This window comes from Marmota monax, unplaced genomic scaffold (assembly GCF_021218885.2).
Source record: "Marmota monax isolate L192 unplaced genomic scaffold, Marmota_monax_Labrador192_F-V1.1 WCK01_AAM20220418_F8-fsc00041, whole genome shotgun sequence".
Lineage (NCBI taxonomy): Eukaryota > Metazoa > Chordata > Mammalia > Rodentia > Sciuridae > Marmota > Marmota monax.
Genome location: NW_026695238.1, coordinates 14,823,045 through 14,843,016, shown reverse-complemented (window position 1 = coordinate 14,843,016; position 19,972 = coordinate 14,823,045). Strand labels below are relative to the sequence as shown.

At 52.2% G+C, this 19,972-nt stretch overlaps 1 protein-coding gene across 2 annotated transcripts in view; it reads right to left on the bottom strand.

Moving 5' to 3' along the window:
* Efhd1 (EF-hand domain family member D1) overlaps positions 1 to 19,972 on the bottom strand; it is a 50,714-nt gene that overhangs the window by 25,853 nt on the left and 4,889 nt on the right. Inside the window, exon 1 of one of the 2 annotated variants that reach the window (XM_046439864.2) lies at positions 12,403 to 12,828. The exons of the other annotated variant lie outside the window; for it this stretch is intronic. Coding sequence (XP_046295820.1) covers positions 12,403 to 12,725 — 323 coding nt within the window. The 5' untranslated portion in view covers positions 12,726 to 12,828. Of the gene's footprint in view, positions 1 to 12,402; positions 12,829 to 19,972 lie in introns of those variants that run through there. 2 annotated transcript variants of the gene reach the window in all.

Genomic DNA, 19,972 nt, shown 5'->3' with positions numbered 1-19,972 from the left:
GTCGAGGCTCCCATCTGTGCATGGCGCTGAGTGGACGCTGGGTGGGGTGGGGCCTGGGGTGGGGTGGATCTGCAGAAAGGTTAGCTTGTTTCTGCTTTCCCAGGGAAAACTCTGGAGGATGTCGGGAGCTCCACAAGAATCAATAATAACTGATAGGCTGAAATATAATCAACTGGAGAAGCTCTGAGGGAATTAGCCCAGTTGAGAGTGGAGACAGGCTGGGAGAACTAGTGAGAAAGAAGAATTCAACAGCCAGCTGGGGTGAGCCCTAAGGGGCAGCATGAGGAACCTGACACCGTTTCATGGGCAATAGGGAGCCACTGAATGTTGTATGTTACCTTCAACTCACAGGGCTGCTAAAGAGGGAAACACAGTAACGGGGCCTGGGTTGTAACAAGGCCCTCTGGCTACTACATTTACGATGGAGAGGAGAAGGCCAAGTATGAGGTGGGTGGTCTAGTGGGGCTTGCAGGCCACCTGCAGAGCAACACCAGCTCCCCTCTAGCTGGGGATGGGAATGTGAGGGAGGCTCGTGATGCAGAGGACTAGAGTGCAGGTAGCCTGGATCTGAATCCCAGCTCCACCACTTGAAAGATGCATGGCACTGGGCAAGTCCCCTAGCTTGTCTGCGCCTCAGAGTGGGGGTACCGACAGCACCCACCTCAGAGGGTTGTGAGGAAGAGATGGGTTACTGTGTGCACATGGCAGGAGTGGGGCCAACACACAGTAAGTGCACCGGCAGCTGCTGGGCTGTGCCAGAGAGCCCAGAGCTCAACATCCTCAGCTGTTCTGCGGGAGGCGGCATGAGGCATGCAGGGAGGGGCAGAGACTGTCACCGCCAAGGCCACGCTGGGCGGGATCCAAGGCCAGCATGGCTGATCCAAGGCCCTGACAGAGCTCACAAGTCCCCACGGGGCCAAGAGCCGAGACTGTCAGCAGAAAGATATGTGGTAAGAGCTGCCCAAAACCCAGTTCGGTAGCAGTGCTGGGGGTGGGGACGTCTAACTCCAGCTTGGGGACAAGCTGCAGCCCCGAGGTGGAGGGTTCCTGGGTTGCTTCACCACCAGGAAAGGGCAGAAGGGCCAGCCCTGGGCACAGGCAGCCTGTAGATCCTGAACAGAATCCTCCTCCTTCCTGCAAGCCTGCTCCAAGCTGACCGTGGGCTGCGCGAGTGTCTGCAAGGCGAGAGGGTGGGGAGGTCAGCGGTGACGGTCACTACTTTGGAGTCGGACCCCAGCACAGTGGAGGGAGCCCCTGAGACTCCACCCAGCCATGCCGGCCCCAGCCTCTCCCTGGTCTACAACCAGGAACGGGCCTTGAGGCAGCTGCTGCTGTCACCGGCAACCAGGTCTCATCTCCAAGACCAACCTAAGTCAGCAACAAAGGACGCCAGGTTAGGAGAGTAACACAAGGCCCCGGCCTGGCTCAGGGGAGCGCACCTGCCTAGCCCCCGGGAGGCCCTGGGTCCCATCCTCAGTCTCAAAAGCAAAAGACAAACCAGACACACACACACACACACACACACACACACGCACACGTGCACCCTGGGCTTTTACAAAGACCTCCATGCTGAGAGAAGGCCCTTAACAATAGAATTCCAGGCCACCACTAAAGGAACAAGGTGACTCCCAGCCCCAAATGGCAGGATGGCCGCAGGCACTCCCCCCCTCTCCACCTGGAGCACCTTCTGAGGGGGAGGAAAGTCAGGGCATGGTGCCCATGATAACGAAGGGAACACAGGAGGTTTAGGGGGTGCTAGAAAGAAAGCGGGGGTGTCAGCACACACTCTTCACAGGCAGAAGGCAGGAGCAGACACGGAGAACCGGCTGGGCTCTCCAGAGAGGCAGGGTGGGTGGCCCACAACGCCCACAATTCAGAGTGGAAGGCAGCACAAGGCTAAAGTCGGGGGTGTAATGAAGGATGGCCTGGGGAACAACTGACAGGGGTCCCACCCAGCCCCAGGCAAGAGAACAGCACAGGGGATGGACGTCCATTACCATGACAGGAGCGTCCCAGAGGAAAGGCCTGCAGGAGCCCCCAGTGATGGGCTGCTCCTCCCATCTCTGGAATCCCCACCTGCCATCAAAAAGCCCCTTGTGTACACAAACTCAGCCAGACATGAGAGGCAGGCACAGTACAAAGGCCCAAGAGGGACTCTGTCGCCCCCCCCATCTTTCTCACTAACAGAACCCCCAGTGTAGGCCACAGGGAAGGAGGCCTAACCCCAGCTCAGGCAAAACCAGTGATGTCACCTTCCCTGGGCAGTCACTGGACTGCGACTGGGTGCTGGCCAACAGCACGACAGAGGCTGGTTTGGGGACACATCTGTGGAAGATTCCCCCGGATGTTTAAAAGAACCCAAAGTCTTTTCTGTTTCTAGATTTTGCCTCTGCTAGGTATTGAGACAGAAACTCGGAATATTGAGATAAAACTGAGTCTCTAAAGGAAAAAATGTCCCCTTGGGAATATGGAACTTTCCATCAGGCACAACACGTGAGCCTGACAAAGGCACCCAAGGAAAGAGACCGTTAACCTGGTGCAGCTGACCCTCGCCGGCTGGACCACCTGACTGCCAGAGACTTTGAGAGAAGCTCGCATCCGTGCCAGACCAGACCCCTAGTGGGCAGGCGCCGCCATGCTCAGTGTTTCCCACTCCCGAGGAAATGCAGCCCACTGGGATCATACATTTTCTACCTAATTCTGTGCCGAATGACAACCCAGCCCCCAGCCTGACTGCCCCTCTCTCCAGTGCTCACCCTCACGCTCCCCTTTCTGGAAAAGCTCCTCCTCTCTCTGCTAACGCCTGACACATCCCTAAATTCTTCCTGCAACCTGTCAAGAGCCTGGGAGATCCAAGTACAGGTCTCCTCCGCCTCTGGAGACACCTCCTCAGACTTCCTTATGGTGACGGTGCGAGATGGGGAACCTCACTATTTTGCCAGTAGCCCAGGAATGACACCAACACAGAGGCCTGTGGAATGCAGAGGAGTCCTTGATGACAGCAGCAACCCATTGCACCCAAGGCCACCCTTGTCCTTTGGACTCCCTATTACATGGGACAATATATTACTTTTTTTTTTTTCCAGTATGGGAATGGAATCCAGGGGCACTCTACCACTGAGCTACATCCGCAATCCTTTTTGATAATTTTAAATTTTTGAGACAGGGTCTCACTCAGTTGCTCATGCCAGTGGGCCTCAAACTTGTGATCCTCCTGCCTCAGCCTCTGGAATAACTGGGATTCCAGGCATGTGCTCTTGTACCTGGTGGGATGATACATTTGTTCATTGATGAGTGAGTTTAGGGCAGGGTTTTCCATCCTTCGAGCCCAAGGTCTCCCAGTTAATACCTGGCAGAACATCACAGTCTCAACATTCTTTAAGAACATGCACCAGACCCAGCAACCTGGGAGGCTGAGGCAGGAGGATAACAAGTTGAAGAAGACCAGCTCCGACAACTTAGTAAGATCCTGTCTCAAAAGAAAAAATAAAAGGGGCCAGGGATATGGCTCAGTGGTAAAGTACTTGCCTCGCATGTGCAAGGTCCTGAGTTCAATCCCCAGCACTGCAAACAAATAAAACACCAAAACATAAGAACATGGACCAAGCCAGTTGGTATCAGCTTCCACTCTCTTAAGTTCTAAATACCTGTATTACTTTATAGGAAAATTTTAAACAGGGAACATTATACTCATTATTCTTTAATGATGAAAAATAATTAACTTTTATTTAAACTGCAAGATTCTTATCTCCTATTACCCTCCAAACCAGTGGACCTTTTCCTGGGTCAAGGGGCCTCGTCTCAGCAGATGTGTGTGGAGAGTGCCATACAAGATGTCTGAGGGTTTGAAGACTTGAGTTCAGGAACTGCAGCTCTTATCACGGGGCTCAAGGAGGCAAGTGCCCAAGGCCAAGTTCCACATGCCTCCAAATTAGCTTTCATTTTTCCTTCTCCTCTGGAGTTTTTAAACTCAAGCACACCTTGGGCTATTCCTCGGGGAAGGTGACCCACGGAGGATGCAAAAGCCACACCAGGAGCCCAGCCGAGGGCATCACCTGCCCGGCTTCCTTGGTGGACAGGAGAGGCAGACACAATTCTCATTCCTGCTCTGGTGCTAATCTCCCAGAGGCAGCTCTGGGGTCCCAGGATTACGACCTCACCATCTTGCACACCCAACTGAGGGGCTGTTTCCCTTTGGGACCTAAGGCCTGTCCCAGTGAGTGAAATCCCAGCCATGGGTGGGGATAAGGCCCAAGAGGTGAGGCAGGGGAAGAGTGAAGCCTCCCGCAGATCCATGAGATTCAGCATTCAGAAGATTCTGGAATTACTGCCTAGACGGGGCCAGCCAACCACAGCCCACAGGCTGCATGGCTGTAACCCACCACACCGAGTCATTTCACACTGTCCAAGCGGCTGCTCTCACATTGCAATGGCAGAGTCAAGAGTGACCACAGGACTCCCAGGACCCATCAACCCAAGAAGACCTCCTATCTGGCCTTGACAGAACAGGTTGGCTCACTCATGGCCTACAAGGAAACTTGAAGGCCTCTGAGCCCCGCCCCCAGCCTCCCGTGTGCCTTCAACTCCTCGAACTGCAAACCTCATGCCAGGAGCCAGGCCAGTCCCCTCCAATGACACTCAAGAGAAAGGGGCCTAGTGTGGTGGCACACAGCTGTAATCCCAGCAACCCAGGAGGCTGAGGGAGGATGGCAAGTTCAAGGTTGGCCTCCCCAACTGAGCAAGGCCCTGTCACAAATAAATAAATAAATAAGTAAAAGGGCTGGGGACGTGGCTCAGGAGTCAAGTGCCCCTGGGCTCAATCCCAGGTAACAAACAAATAAACAAACAAAAAAGGCTCACAGCCTTGAAAGATAGTTCTCCCCATTTCTCAACAACTCTAGGCCTAGGAGAGCTCGCTCTTCCCTACAGCTATAGCTTCCTTTCCCTGAGTCCTCACTGCCACCTGCTGCCACCCAAGGCCAAGCCAGCTGCCACCATGGGTCAGGTCTCAGCCCCCATCTTGTCTCAGAAGGTTCATCCCTAAGGTCTTTGCTTCCGCCTCTTCTCGGGGCCTGAATCCACTCTCAGTGCTGGTAGCCACTGTTCCCTCGCTCTGTTCAGAATGACCACGACCCTTGGCCTTGAATGCTGCTGCCTGAGGTCATACTGCCCGTGTCCAGCCCACATCCAGAATCTTCACAGGGTCTACAGTCAGGCTAGCTCCAGCCCACTGGGCTAGGGTGCAGCTCAATGGCAGAGCACTTGTCTAGCCTGCATGGGGCTCTATTTGGTCCCCAGCACTGCAAAAAAAACCCAAACAAAAACTTAACTAACTGCTTTCAATCACTCCATTTTAAAGTCTTGTCACTTAAATTCTCATAAAATGTGATATTGAGGAGCCTTGACTGAGAGCAAGGTGGGGAGTAAGGTGGGGGGCAAGGGAAACTGCTAAGGAGGAGAAGGCCAGCAGCCCAGGGCGCCTCTGCCTGTAGCTCATTATTCACAGGTGCCGGAAGATGAAAGCACCTAGTGCTTAAACCAAGGCGGGGTCCTCCTGCCAGGGACCACGTCCCTAAACAGAGGACCAACCTGGGGCTGCACCCTCAGAAATTCAGACCAGCTCTGGATCCAAAAGGACCTCTGGATCAGTTCAGGGAAATTAAAGTTTCCTGTCTAACCTTGACTCCCTCAATTCAAAATAATCAAATGTACAGAGAGAGAAGTTCAAATCCAAGGTGAATCACTGGCGACGGAGGCTACCATCAGGAAGAGTCAAAGTCCTTGCCTATCTCCAAGGAGAAGAAAAGCATTTACCTTCCATTTATTTCCGTCCACCTTCTACTTTTCTTTTTTTTCCCTTCGGTGCTGGGATGTTCAGGGCCCAGGCTGCACGATCCTCGGCAGGAGCTCTACCCCCCAGCCCCCACCTTCCCATCTTTAAAGCCAATTCCCTCAGAAGATCAGGGTCTCAACATGCGGGCGCCTCCCTCCGCCTCCCTGGAAAAGCTCCCTAGAGGGCAAATCCCCAGTTTTCCAACGTCCACCGCTTTTGGAGGCGTGGGGTGTAGCCCAGGAGTAGAGCCCGTGCTTAGCATGTGCGAGGCCCAGGGTTTAATTCCTGGAACCAAAAATGCCCCAGCGGTCTATGCCCCTTTCTTCCTTCCTCCCTCTTAGACAAGACCAAAGAGGATAAGAAGAAACGGGGCGGGGGTGAGGAATGAAGAACCCACCCTCTGGCCTCCAGTGCTATGGGACAGTGGCGTTGGCAGGGTGTCCATGACATCACCATCTCGGATTTTTAATAAAAAGACAACCTTCCCAGGCAGAACGCTCTTCTCCCCACCCTGTCTTTGGGGAATAGACAAGCTTGCTGCGTGCTGCAGAAACACCAGAGCTGCACTCCAAGGTGCTACGTTTGGGTCCTGCCTTTAAGTGACTGTCCTCATTACCTCCCCATGAAAGGGGCCTCTGGATCAGTCCAGGGTAATTAAAGTTTCCTGTCTAACCTTGACTGCCCGGCCAGCTCAGCTCGAATTTCAGCCTTCAACACGCTCTGCAGAGTCAGTTTCTTTTAAAATCAGGCCACTATTCTCTTCTCCCAGCCCCAGTATCCAGTGACACACTTGGAAATGGAGAGGAAACCTTCTCTGGCCAGGCTGATGATGCCCCTGGCTTCCCACACTCATTAGAAGGTTCTTTCTTCTACAACATACTGTTTAGGAGCAGGCTCATTTGTGTCAGGTCCTAGGGACACAAAGATAAGCCACAGCCACGCTAAGATCCCAACAAGTCCCCAGGCTGGGAAGGATCTATTTTGTTTTTTCATAAATTTCTTTATTTTTATGTGATGCTAAGGATTGAACCCAGTGCCTCACATGTGCTAGGCAAGCGCTCTACCACTGAGCCACAACCCCAGCCATTTTTGTTTGGAAGCCTGGAAAATGTAAGAAATCTGCAAGCCACATTCGTTAAATTAAGAAAATCCAATTTAAAAGACCAAAGCATGTTCTGCCATGTGTGCATGACAATCCAGCCCCCCTTTCCAGCAAAAAGAATGGGTGTGCTTTGTGTAGTGGTCTCATCAGGTTACACACTCCAAGGGCCCCATGTACTAGGCAACATCAGAATGTGAAATCTAGAAACTGCTTAAAAGTGAAATTCTTGCTGAAACTAAGTGTGCGCCCTGCAGGGCTGGGACTCAGTTCTGCTGGGTTTGTCTTGTAGCTGGGCAGCAAGTCCATCTGAATCAGGGTTGGGAAGGCTGGTTCTCCATGGGGTGGGGGATGGGGGGCAGGGAGGCTCATGCGGGCTTTGGAGAAGTCTGAGATTCTGAACTTCCTAAATCAAGGTCCTCCTGGGAAGGTCTTCCCATCTCCAGAGACATTGCCACCAGGACTGGGCAGCTCTGCTCATTTGCTGTGCTGGGTTGAAGAGCGTCCCCCCAGAATTCATGTCTACCCACAACTTCACAATGTGACCATCTCTGGAAACAGAATCTTTGCAGATGTAAGTGTGATCAAGATGAAGTTACGCTGGACCAGGATGGGCCCTGACTCCGGCAACTGGTGTCCTTATAAGAAAGGCTAAGTGAAGACAGAGACGAAGATAGGGAGAAAGCACCAGGTGACAACAGGGGCAGAGACTGAAGTGCTGCCTCTGTAAACCAGGGCATGCCAAGCACTGCCAGCAGCCCCCAGAGGCGAGGAGGGAGGCAAGGAAGGACCAGAGCCTCTGGAGTGCGCAGGACCCACCCAGGCCTTGGTTGAAGACTGTTAGCTGCCAGAACCAAGAGAACGGCCTCTGCTGTGTTAAGCTCCCGGCATGAGGCACTCTGTTCAAAAGCACCAGAAAACACATGTGCTGACTCAGCACTGGAACTAGTGGTCCCTTCAAAGGACTCTGAAAGGAACAGGTAACCCCTCGAGTGACCAGGCCACCACTCCACAGCTCAAGCAGAAGTTCAATCACCTTCAAAGGAAAAATGAGACTGGCAAAGTAAGTTATTAAAAAAAGGACAACACAAAACTTCCCCAAATTACAGCTCTGGACGCACACCAGCCCAGTAACTCAGGAGGCCGAGGCAGAAGGATCAAGATCAGAAGGATCAGAGTGTGCAAGGCCAGCCTCAGCAATTAGCGAGATCCTCCTCACAAAACAAAAACCTACAAAAGGGCCAGGGATGTAGCTCAGTGGCAGCACACCCCTGGGTCCCATCCCCAGTACCACACACACACACACACACACACACACACAATTATAGCTATGTGACGTTCTGAAAATCAGTGACTAAAACTGACTGGGCCTCCGACGTAAGCCAAGCACTGAGCCAACTGCTTCATGCAAGTTAATTCACTGAATCCCCAAGGAGAGGTGGTCCTATTCTATTCCCACTTAACAGAAGGGGTATCTGAAGCAAGAAAGCTTTTAACCTCGTGCTCCAGGGAGCAAGGGGTGGGACCAGAGTGTGAACCTGGGAAGCCTGGCCCCCAAACCCTGGTCCTCACAGTCACCTGGGACTGATTTGCCATGAGTAAAATTCAGAAAGAAACTCACAGTGTGACAAGTTGGTATGTTGTATGTTCTTTTTTTTTTCTTTCTTTCTTTCTTTTTTGGTACCAGGGTTGAACTCAGGAGCACCTGACCACTGAGCCACATCCCCAGCCTTATTTAGTGTTTTATTTAGAGACAGGGTCTCACTGAGTTGCTTAAGGCCTCGCTTTTGCTGAGGCTGGCTTTAAACTCATGATCCTCTTGCCTCAATCTCCCAAATGGCTGGGATTACAGGTGAGCACCACCACACCCGGCTGTGTTGTGTGTTCTTTAACTTTTTTTTTTTTTTTTGGCACAGAAACCAAAGGGAAATGAAGGAGAGAACATGCTCAGGTCTCGGGCAGAGGCACCGTAGGGACCAGCTGGCTGGTTGGACACCGCCACACAGCCTGAGCAGGGAAGGCCTTGGCATGAGTGCCACTGGCCTCAGGGGAAGTGCAGGCTGCAGAGGGACCCAGAGGCCTGGGCAGGGGTTTCCTTGCCTGGCCAGCAGCCAGTGGTCAAGGCAGCTGCAGATATATCAGTGTGGTCGGTGCCAGAGAGCCTTGGGGGGGCTGTGGCACATCCACATAGGGGAAACCTGGGAAAAGGGAGCCACCAAGCCTGCACACTGTTTCTAATTTTTTCTTTAAAAGCTCTTTTAAAAGACAGTAGGCAGAGGAAGAGGAAACCCCGGGGCTCAGTAAGTATCCTGGCTGGGCCACAGGCAAAGCTGGGACCACAGAAGTCATTAGCAACAGAGGGCCAGCTACAGGACAGGTGATCCGGCAGGGCCTGCAAGCCACCCAGTATCAAGCTCCATAGCAGCTTTCCCTGGTATGTGAGGGGGGGCGGAGCCTGGAGCTTGCCCTGGCGTGGGCGGGGGGGGGCACACAGGGGACTGGCATGACCTAGCCACCACAGGCACTGCAGGCACTTCAGAAGACCAGGACTTGTCCATCAACTGTGGTCACGGCCACATGGCCTCTATGAGGGGAATGAGGGCTACAACCAGATGCACCGGAAATGTCCAGGCAGCAAACTCATCCAGAATGCGGAGACCCGATGGGGTGGCAGGAGGAGAGGGAGGAGACTCAGTGGTTGCTCAGGTATACACATCAGGCAGGAGCCCCCTGAGAGAAAGACAACGAGCCAGCTGGGGGGATCCTGGGGTTCACGGATGAATAGGGGAGTCTGGGATTACTTAGAGCTGTGGCAGAGCTGTGGCGCTTGAAGGTAAGGCACGGAGGGGAGAACAGGTGGGCAGGGTCTGGGAGAACTCCAGCTGTGGACACATGCCCCCACTTCAAGGGTGGGGGGGGGGCACAAGGTGGCCTGGCCAACAAGAGCAATGAATTCCCTGACTACAGCAGTTGGTTAGGAGCCAACAAGAAACAATAGCAGTCAAGAACAGTGGTGCATAACTAATCCCAGCAACTCAGGAGGCTGAGGCAGGAGGATCACGAATTCAAGGCCAGCCTCAGCAACTTATCGAGGCCCTAAGCAACTTAATGAGACCTTCTCAAAAAATAAACAGGGCTGGGGATGTAGCTCAGTGGCATAGCACCCTTGGTTTCAATCCCCAGTGCCAAAAAAAAAATTTAAATTTAAAAAGGGTTAGGGACGTAGCTCAGGGTAGAGTGACCCTGGATTCAATCTCCAGTACAGTGCTAGAGAAAGAGGGGGAGAGAGGGAGAGAGGGGGAGAGGGGGAGAGAGGGAGAGAGGGGGAGAGAGGGAGAGAGGGAGAGAGGGGGAGAGGGGGAGAGGGGGAGAGAGGGAGGGAGAGAGGGAGAGAGGGAGAGAGGGAGAGAGGGGGAGGGGGAGAGGGAGAGAGGGGGAGAGAGGGAGAGAGGGAGAGAGAGAGGGGGAGAGGGGGAGAGAGGGAGAGAGAGAGGGAGGGAGAGAGAGGGAGAGGGAGGAAGGGAGACAACAGTAAAGCTACCTTCCTTGCAAATAAGTGACACACCAAGGCCTCTGCCATGGATGCTCTTTCCCAGTGGACTTACTGGAGCTGCTGTGGCCACACTGCCACCACCAGGGATGAGCTACTTTAGAATAAGGCTAGCACAGAGAGGGAGTGGCTTTAAAAAATAGAAACAAGGGCTGGGTGTGGGTAGCTCAGTGGTAGAGTGTGTGCTTAGCATTTGAGAGATCCTGGGTTCAACCCCCCCACTGCACCAAAATAAAGGAAGGAAAAGAAAAAGAAAGAGAAACAAAGCATGGATGGCATCCTTTGAGCTCCTAGATCCAGCCATACTTGAAGCTGATGCTGGCTTTTTAGTTTCAGGAGCCAAATAATTCCCCTTTTGTTTATGCCAATATTTGTTGCAAGTGACAGAAGACCCAACCAATGTCATAGCTCAAGAGAAATACTATGCACAGGTTCCTCTATACTCTGTCGGGACCCCAGATCACATACTGTCTTCCTCTTAGCTTGACACAGAACGCTGGTCCAGTACCTGTTTCCTCACAGAGGCCACCTTGCTTGGTCTCCCAGGGCCCTCCCACCGGGTGGTCTTCCCTGCATTACTCTTAGGCAGCTAACAAACTTACCCTTCCTAAGACGGTTTTGCAGGAAGAGTGAAAGAAATGAAGGAGAGAGGGTAGAAACTCAAATGATCACACAGCAATCTGAAAAGGAAGGTCCGCCCCAGACGCCCTCCCTGAATCTGTCAAGCCTGAGAAGCAGCACTGGGACGTGGAGCACCCAGGCCAGAGCAGTCTTCCCGTGAAAAGCAATGACCACAAATAAACCCGGGGGGGGGGGGGCGGACCGACCAGCCTCACAGACAGCTTACAGAGAAATCTAGGTGTCAGGGAGGCTCAGCCTTCGGAGGCTCCCAGGTGCCGCTTCGGTAGCCTTCAAAACAGGGGCAGTTCAGGCTCCCTGCCCCACAACGCCCGCCACAGCGCCTTTAAATAGAACCTCCTCTCAGAGGACAAACACATTCCAAGCGCCTTTAAAGACGCCCCGGCAGGACCTGGCCGGCGGCCTGCGCTCCCCCAGTAATTTTTCCGGTCTCGGCCCAATTCTGGAAATAATATTAATAGCTCGGTAGGAGCTTACGGTGTGCAAAATACTTTATGGCCTTAAAAGGCAAGGGACTATTACTGCTCCCACTCTCCAGATGAGAAGAGTGAGGACAGGGAGGTCCCAGGCGACAAGTCCCTTCGTGCCGCCTCTTTCGCCGGGTGCGCGGGCTCCAGGTGCCCCAGGTAGGCGATCCCCCGCTCACTACGTAGCAAGGCGCAAATGCAGCCAGCGGCCAAGGCCTGTTCTGACCCACACCTCGGGCCCCACAGGCAGGAAGCGGGGAGCCACCCGGCGACGCCCCCAGGAGGCTCCCGCGCCGCTCGCGCTCCCGGGAACTGCTAAGTTCTCAGCCCCGCGGGTACCTGGGACCCCGCAGCAGCCAAGCATTCACTTTCCCCTTTTGTTTTAAAAGACAAAAGGACGACAGGGGCTAATTCCCCCCTGGGGATGAAGATCGAGCTGGCAGGTGAGGCGCCCCGGCGCGGCTCCTTTCCTAGAAGAGGGGCTCAGTGCGATCTCGGGACCTGCGCGCGGAGGGGGCGGAACCCGCCCCGGAGCCAGGGACACCCGCTTGGTGGCCCCAGGGCAACTTCTGGGTTCGGTCCGGGTGCAAAGGGCTCCCGCTCTCAGACTCCCGGCGGGAAGGTCCCTCCAGCGCGCGGGGAGAGACCGGCGCGCAGGACCCGGCTCCGCTGGCTCAAACGCTAAGGGCACCCCGGGGCCCCTGCACCTCCTTCCTGTCCCGGCTGCCTCTCCTCCCGGACCCCCGCCCTCCTCCGGGGTCCTGGGCCCGGCCCCGGGGGCGCAGCGCACGGGGCGCACGGCGCGGGCGCTCACAGTTTGAACTTGCTCTCCAGGTCCTTGATGAGGCGCCGGCTGAACTCCGGGAACTCGGTGTAGGGGTTGAAGACCCTGCAGCGGCGGGGCCGCGCCGCGCCCTCGTTGATGTCCAGCCGCCGGCTCAGCTGGGCGCTCAGCTCCGCGCCAGCGCTGGCTGTGGGCGCTCTGGCGGGCGGCTCGGGCTCGGGCTCGGGCTCGGGCTCCAGCCTCGGGGCTGGGACGGCGAGGGGCGCAGGCTGGGGGTCGCCCTGGCCGCCTTCCTCAGCTTCCTGGAGCTGCAGCCGGCGCTGCAGCTTGCGCGCCAGCTCCTCGCTGGCCATGCTGGCGGATCCGGGACGTGGGGACGCTTGTCCAGGCGCGGGGACCGGGCGGGCGGCGCGCTCCTCGCAGGCTCGTGGCTCCGCGACACTCCGCCGATACGGCAGGGGCTCGGCGGTTGGGAGGAACCGCGGGCGGGCGGGGCCGGCAGGGCGGAGCCGCAGACTTAAAGAGGCGCCGGTGCTCGGGGACCTGGCAGGAGGCCCTGGGCGTCTTCGCGTCCCGCCGACCGCGTCTCTCCTCTCCCCGGCTGGGGCTGGGAGGCTGACCGCCCGCCCGCTTCGGGCGTGAACCCGGGTATCGACTCCGACCTTGCCGCCAGCGTCTGCTCCTGGGGAGCCCGGGGACCCCGTGGTCTCTCGGGGAAACGATAGCGGTCAAAATTTTCCCGACCGTTCGTTTCTAGCCCCCATGAAGTGTCCCAGACTGAGGAGCTCGCGGCTTGGGACAGACTGGGGGGAGGGGAGGCGAGCACCCCTGGTGACACCGCGTGCCCCCACCTGTCCCGAGGTCCTGGAGTAGGAGACTCCAGCAGGGAGTGTGGGGCGGGAGCTGCATTTCAAACACCCACGGAGGGGTTGGGGAGCAGCTTAGTGGAGGACCGCTCACCCAGCAGGCCTGAGGCCCTGGGCTTGATTCCCAGCAGGCACACCCGCACGCACAACCCAAAACAAGGCCAGGGGCGGTGCAGCAGGATCTGTAATCCCAGCCACTCGAGAGGCTGAGGCAGGAAGATCTCAAATTCAAGGCCAGCTTCAGCAGATTAATTAAGCGAGATCCTATCTCAAAAAATCAGAAGAGCTCGAGGGTAAAGTACCCTTGGGATCAGTCCCCAGTACAAAATAAATAAATAAATTTAAAAGCACCTCACTCACTGAAAAGAAGTTTTTCCAAAACATGCTACAAATATTAAAAGCAAATAAACAGAAGTTTTGGTTCCCCTGGAGGTAAGAGACCAGCTCAGCTGCAGGAGCTCTGGACCTATTTGGTTTGCTTTGCTTTGTTTTGGGTGAAACAAGAAGAAAAAGAAAAAACTTGAAAATAAGCAACAGTTTAAACAAGAGGGTAAAAACAAGTACAGTCGTCATTCTCCCCAAGGAAGCTGATGCTCATGATGGTTGTTACATCACCCAAGCACTGAGAAGAATCTTGTAAACACAGGGCGAGCTCAACTCAGACCCTAGTGGGCTGAGCACATGTCTATGACTCTTTGGCCTGGAAACTTGAGCCAGGGTCCAGCCTCTGTCATGTGCATCCTATATGACACGTTGGGGACAAAGGAGATGGGGGGCATATGTGCCTGTAATTAAAATGTTAATTCGGGAGTTGTAGAGTGCAGCTCAGGGGCAGAGCAACATGCTTAGCATGCACCAGGTCCTGAGTTAGATCTCCAGCACCCAGGAGCAGTGGCTCACGCCTGTAATCCCAGCACTCAGGAGGTTCACAAGTTCAAAGTTAGCCTCAGCAATTTATTGACGCCCTAAGCAATTTAGCAAGACCCTGTCTCAACATAAAATACAAAAAGGGCTTAGGGTGTTGCTCAGTGGTTAAGTGCTTCTGGGTTCAATCCCTGATACCAATAAATAAATAACTTTAAAACAAACATAGCATAAACATATCTCTAACATCCCAACTAACTCTTTTAACTGTTGTGTAAAACAGGTTTTGTGCATGAAATGGACAAACCTATTACAAGGTGCTTCAATTCCTAACCCGGTGGAGGTGACCAGCAGATCTGCTTTGTTGTCACATCTGTTTTGAGCATTTTATGTGATATCCTTGACCAAATGTTTTTTTAAAATTTTATAGACTCTATTAACAAGAAACTTTGCATGAGGGCTGGGGCTATAGCTCAGTGGTAGAGCGCCTACCTTGCACATGTGAGGCAGTGGCTTCGATCCTCAGCACTACATAAAACTAAATAGATATTGTGTCCAACTACAACTAAAAAATATTTTTAAAAAAGAAACTCACATGAATAGGCAATAACATTTTAAAACCACATTTACATGCTAAAATTTATGCTTGCTCACATGAAAGAATTTAAAAGCTCTCCCTTGTGTTTCAACTTCCAAACATAATGTTGAAAATTCTTCAGTGAATGATAGAGAGTGAGTTTTGAACAAAATTCCATTTTTTCATTTGAGTGTTTCCAAATGAGGAAGCGCTTTTGCATAATGCACATGTGTGATGTGAACAGTCATTGGGTACCATTCAAAGGCACATCCCCTGCAGGGAGCAGAGATCAGGGGCTGTGTCCACCAGCAAACCCCAGCCTCCCTACCACTGACATAGGGGTGGGAGACAGGACACCCTCTAAGCTGTGTCCCACCCCTGACAGCAATTATTCACCAGGCAACGCTGGCTACCCCTGGGGATGAACTCAATGTGTCACTAGTGACTACTCCAGGTGGCCATAGTCATGGCCATCCCAGACACTCCCCAGCACGCCTTCTCTAACGTCCACGGTGTGTGCCTGACAAGGAACTAAGCATGATCCCTGATGATGGACCAAGATCACTCTTTCTTTTAAGCGTGACTCATATTTTATAACATAAGCTTCAATATATAGAAGAAGACCAAAAGGACCAAATTATTAACAGTTGTTTTTTAAAATTCTTATTTTTCGGAATTTCCTATAATGAATATATAGAACTGTCAGAAAATAAATGCCATTGTTTACAATGAGGAAGTACCCAACGGTGGACTTCTTGCTGGCAGCATTTGTCTTGTTGTGAACCCATGAGCTCATTTATTGCACTAATGTTCTTTTGGTGTAGTTAAAGGAGGTTCTACCTTTTGTGGGGAAAACCAAATCATTGGTTTAATTCTAAGACTTCATGTTCATTTTTACCACTGTGTAACAAACCATTCCCACACTTCCTATATTCGGCTCACAGATCTGCAGCTGGGGCAGATCTGGGTGGGGAAATCTCTCCTGGAGTCCACTTCGTGAAAGCAGGGGCAGCACCTAGGCTGGGCTGGGGAATGCCCTGAAGACTTGTCCTCGCATGTCTGAGGCCTGATGCTGGCCGATGGGTGGCCCCTCTCTGGGGCTGTTTGCTGGAGTGCCTAGACAGGATTCGGAGCTTCCTGAGGCTTAATTACACTGTGGAAACTGAACATATGTGAAAAACTCTTCGTATCCTGTTACCTAAAAATCTATTGCTCTCAGGAGGAGGTTCCTGGAGGGTAGCATGCCAAGGGAGTCAGGAAGCACTGCATCCCTTCTCCATACCTGGTCCTGTGCATCTCTCCATCTCTATCCTTTATCCTTTATAATCCAAGGATTTTTAAAAATATTTATTTTTTAGCTGTAGTTGGACACAATACCTTTATTTCACTTATTTATTTTTATGTAGTGCTGAGGATCGAACCCAGGCTCCCGCACGTGCGAGGCTAGCGCTCTACCGCTGAGCCACAACCCCAGCCCCCACTGAACCCTTTTTTATGTTCTATTTTGAGATAGGGTCTTGCTAAGTTGCTGAGGCTGGCCTGGAACTCCCCATCCTCCTGCCTCAGTCTTCTGAGTTGCTGGGAATACAGGCATGCACCACCATACCCAGCTGTGGACCACTTCTTAAGGATCTCTCTAGTTCACTCTCTCAGCCACCCCCCTTTTTTGTAATGCTGGAATTGAATCCAGGGCTTCATGCATGCTAGGCAAGCAATCTACCACTGAGCTACATCCGCAGCCTTTTAAATTTAATTTTGCCAGGTGCATTGGTGCATGCCTATAACCCCAGCAAGTTGGGAGGTTGAAGAGGGGGATGGCAAGTTCAAGACCAGCTTCAGCAATGTAGCAATATCCTCAGCAACTTGGCAAGACCCTGTCTCAAAATATAAATTAAAAAGGGCTGGGGCCAGGCACAATGGCGCACAACTGTAATCCCAGCACCTTGGGAGGCTGAGACAGGAGGATTGAAAGTTCAAAGCCAGCCTCAGCAACAGTGAGACACTAAGCAACTCAGTGAGATCCTGTCTCTAAATAAAATACAAAATAGGGCTGGAGTGTGGCTCAGTGGTTGAGTGCCCTTGAGTTCAATCCCCAGTATCCAAAAATAAGGGGGGGTGCCCACTGGGGATGTAACTCATTGGTAAGGCACCCCAGGGTTCAATCCCCAGTACTGAGGGGGAAAAAAGTTCAATCGAAAAGTGTTAGCAGTATAGTCAGTCAGGTGAGACGTGGGGGCCAAGAGGATGCCTGCAACAGGAAGAAGAGGGGTTCTGAGCTCCTGCAATGCTGTGGTTTTGATCTGGTTGGCAACTGTATGAGTGGTTCACTTTGCACAATAACATCAAGCAAGAATCTCCTGATATGTGGACTTTTCTGCATCTGTGTCTGTGTAGTTTCACAATTTGGCCACAAATTAAAAGCACACCCCCTGACCCCACCTGTCATCATCTAGACCCACTTATCAGAAGTTTCTCTTCATTTCTGCGTACTCTTTTACAGCGTAACTGCACACTAAAGCCAGCTAGGAATGCACAAACCCTTCCTTCCCAGAACTCCCTAGTCCCAAGTTACAGGATCACACCTGGAAGGGTTCTTGCCAGAAATACCACAATAAAAATCAACACGGAAGTGTACTTAAGCAGTGCTCAGCCCCTGCTCGGGGCTCTGGGCTGCTTTCCCTTCTTGAGTGGGCACGGAGCCCCAGCATGCTGGTTCAATAAATCCCCTTTTGCCAATTGAAAAAAAAAATCAACACGGATTGCTAAACCAACACAGAAGAGTTGATCACCGGGTGTCTTGTTTGGATCCACCACGCTTCGGCTCTCACTGAGCCACGTCAAGGAGATAAGATACGCACATCCCACGCTCCAGAAGAGGCTCCTCTCCCAAACTCTGAAGCTAAGGCACCTTCCTGCTGGTATCCACGTCCCTGCCTTTGAAAAATCATATAAAATATTCACTCCTAGGATTAAGGGTGCCGTGGTCACTGAAGGCATGAGTCAACCACCTGCCAACAATGCCTACCTGCTGCCAATAACCGTCTTTCTCTGTTACTCTGCCTCTCATCCATTGACTCTCCAAGGTGGCAGCAAACTGAACCTTTCACTTACAACATGATTTGGGCTCCTACAACTGAAAGGTAGGATCTGCGCCCATTTCTCTCTTTCTCTCTCTCTCTCTCTCTCTCTCTCTCTCAAATATTTTTAGTTGTAGATGGACACAATACCTTCATTTTTTTTATGTGATGCCAAGGATCGAACCTAGTGCCTCACACATGCTAGGCAAATGCTCTACCCCTGAACCCCAGCCCTGCACCCATGTCTTGAACCTGCATGCACTCTTGTGACTGGTGGACCAAAAGCTTGAGGTAGAAATGGGGCTAGGTCACTCTGAGACTACGTCATAGGAGACCCCACAGCCCCACCTTTCCTATTAGACGTGCACTTGGAACCCTGAATAACCACGAACTGAGTCTGATTGCTTGAAAGCTGTCAAGCTGAAGGTAACACAAGTGGGCTCCAGTCAACAACAGTCCAGAGGGACCTGTCTTTTGACAGCCCCCAACCCTGCCCCAGTTCCACACCTGTGAGTAAAGCCATTCATCTTGGAAGGAGGCCGTCTGTCCCCACCTCCACCAGCCCAGTCATTAGCATCACTCCAGACATCAAGTCACCCCAGCTAGCACCAAAACATCCTAGAGCAGAGAGGGGCCACCTTGCCTGTGCCCAAACTGACCCAGAGCGCCCAAGAGCATCAGGAGATGGTGGTGTCTATTTAACCCTTGATTTGTGTTTTCTTTAGTTGTGTAAATCAAACATGATAAAACTGACCAAGTTATTTTAAGTGCACAGCTTGGCAGTGTTAAGTACTTCCACGTGGAGCTCCGCATCCCTGGGACTTTTGCAAACTGAAACTCTGCACCCCGGGAACAACCCCTCATCCCCCTTCCCTGGCCCCGCCCATCAGTTTCCTGCTTCTGCCTCTGGAATCTGGGACTTCAGGTGCCTCACAGTGTCCTACAGTGCCCTACAGTGTCTGTCCTTTTGGGTCTGGCTGACTTCACCTAGCACAACAGCCTAGAGGTTCGTCCCTGCAGAATTCCCCTCCTTTTTAAGGCTGGGTAACTTTCAGTTTCCTCCTATGCCACATTTAGTTGCCCCAGTCATCTGCGGATGGATGCCGGCTCCTTCTACCTGCTGGTTGTTTTGAACAGGGCTGCTGAGAACAGGTCACACCACTGAATTTGAGCTGTGTGTGTTGTTAAACCACAACAAATAGCTGAAACAATCTTAGCCCTCAATAAAAGTTTATTAAAAGAAAATGACTATGCTAGGCGCGGTGGCGCACGCCTACAATCCCAGCTGCTCCTGAGGCTGAGATGGGAGGATCCCAAGCTCCAGACCCGCTGGGCAACTCAACAAGACCCTGTGTCAAAAAAAAAAAAAGATGAAAAGGGCTGGGATGCAGCTCATTGGTACAGCACCCCTGGGCTCCATCCCCAGTACTGGGGGTTGGCAGGAAAAAAAGAAAATGACTACTCTATTTTAAAAAAAGAAATGTGTCACTAAGCAAAGCATTTCAAAGATCAGGGAACAAAATGCTCAGACAATTGCAGCCCCCTGATCACTTCTGTAAAAAAGCAATATCTGGGCTGGGGTTTTGGCTCAGTGGTAGAGTGCTTGCCTAGCATGCATGAGGCACTGGGTTCGATCCTCAGCACCACATAAAGATAAAAAATAAAGATATTGTGTCCACCTAAAACTAAAAAATATTTTTTTTGATTTTTTTTTTAAAGCAATGTCTGCTTTGTGCCTGATGCTACCACACAGAGGCAATCATAGACAAACAGTGTGGACAGACAAGCAGGCCAGGCACCACTGAGGTCTGGGGTAGCCCAAATCTAAGTACAAAGACTAAAGAAGAGGGAGATTTATGGATACTCTGGTGAGTATATGTTATCAACCTTGTCCTTGTAAGAAGAAAATATGTATTTTAGAACTATATATAATACCATGTAGAACCATACACAAGGCCGTATCCACCTGCATATAAAGAATATATAGAATACACACATAACTGTGCATAATGAAGAAGGTAGGGCAAGGTTGGGGTCCACTGTGACAGAGCGAATTTCTTCCACTAAATAACAGGAAACTATCCGTTGTATTTATTATTGAACCAGGTAGGGTGTCCCCTGCCCCAACCCCATTGGACCCAGGGCCTCACATGCTAGGAAATCACTGAGCTCCATCTCTGGCCTTTTTTCATCTTTTATTTTGAGACAGGGTCTTG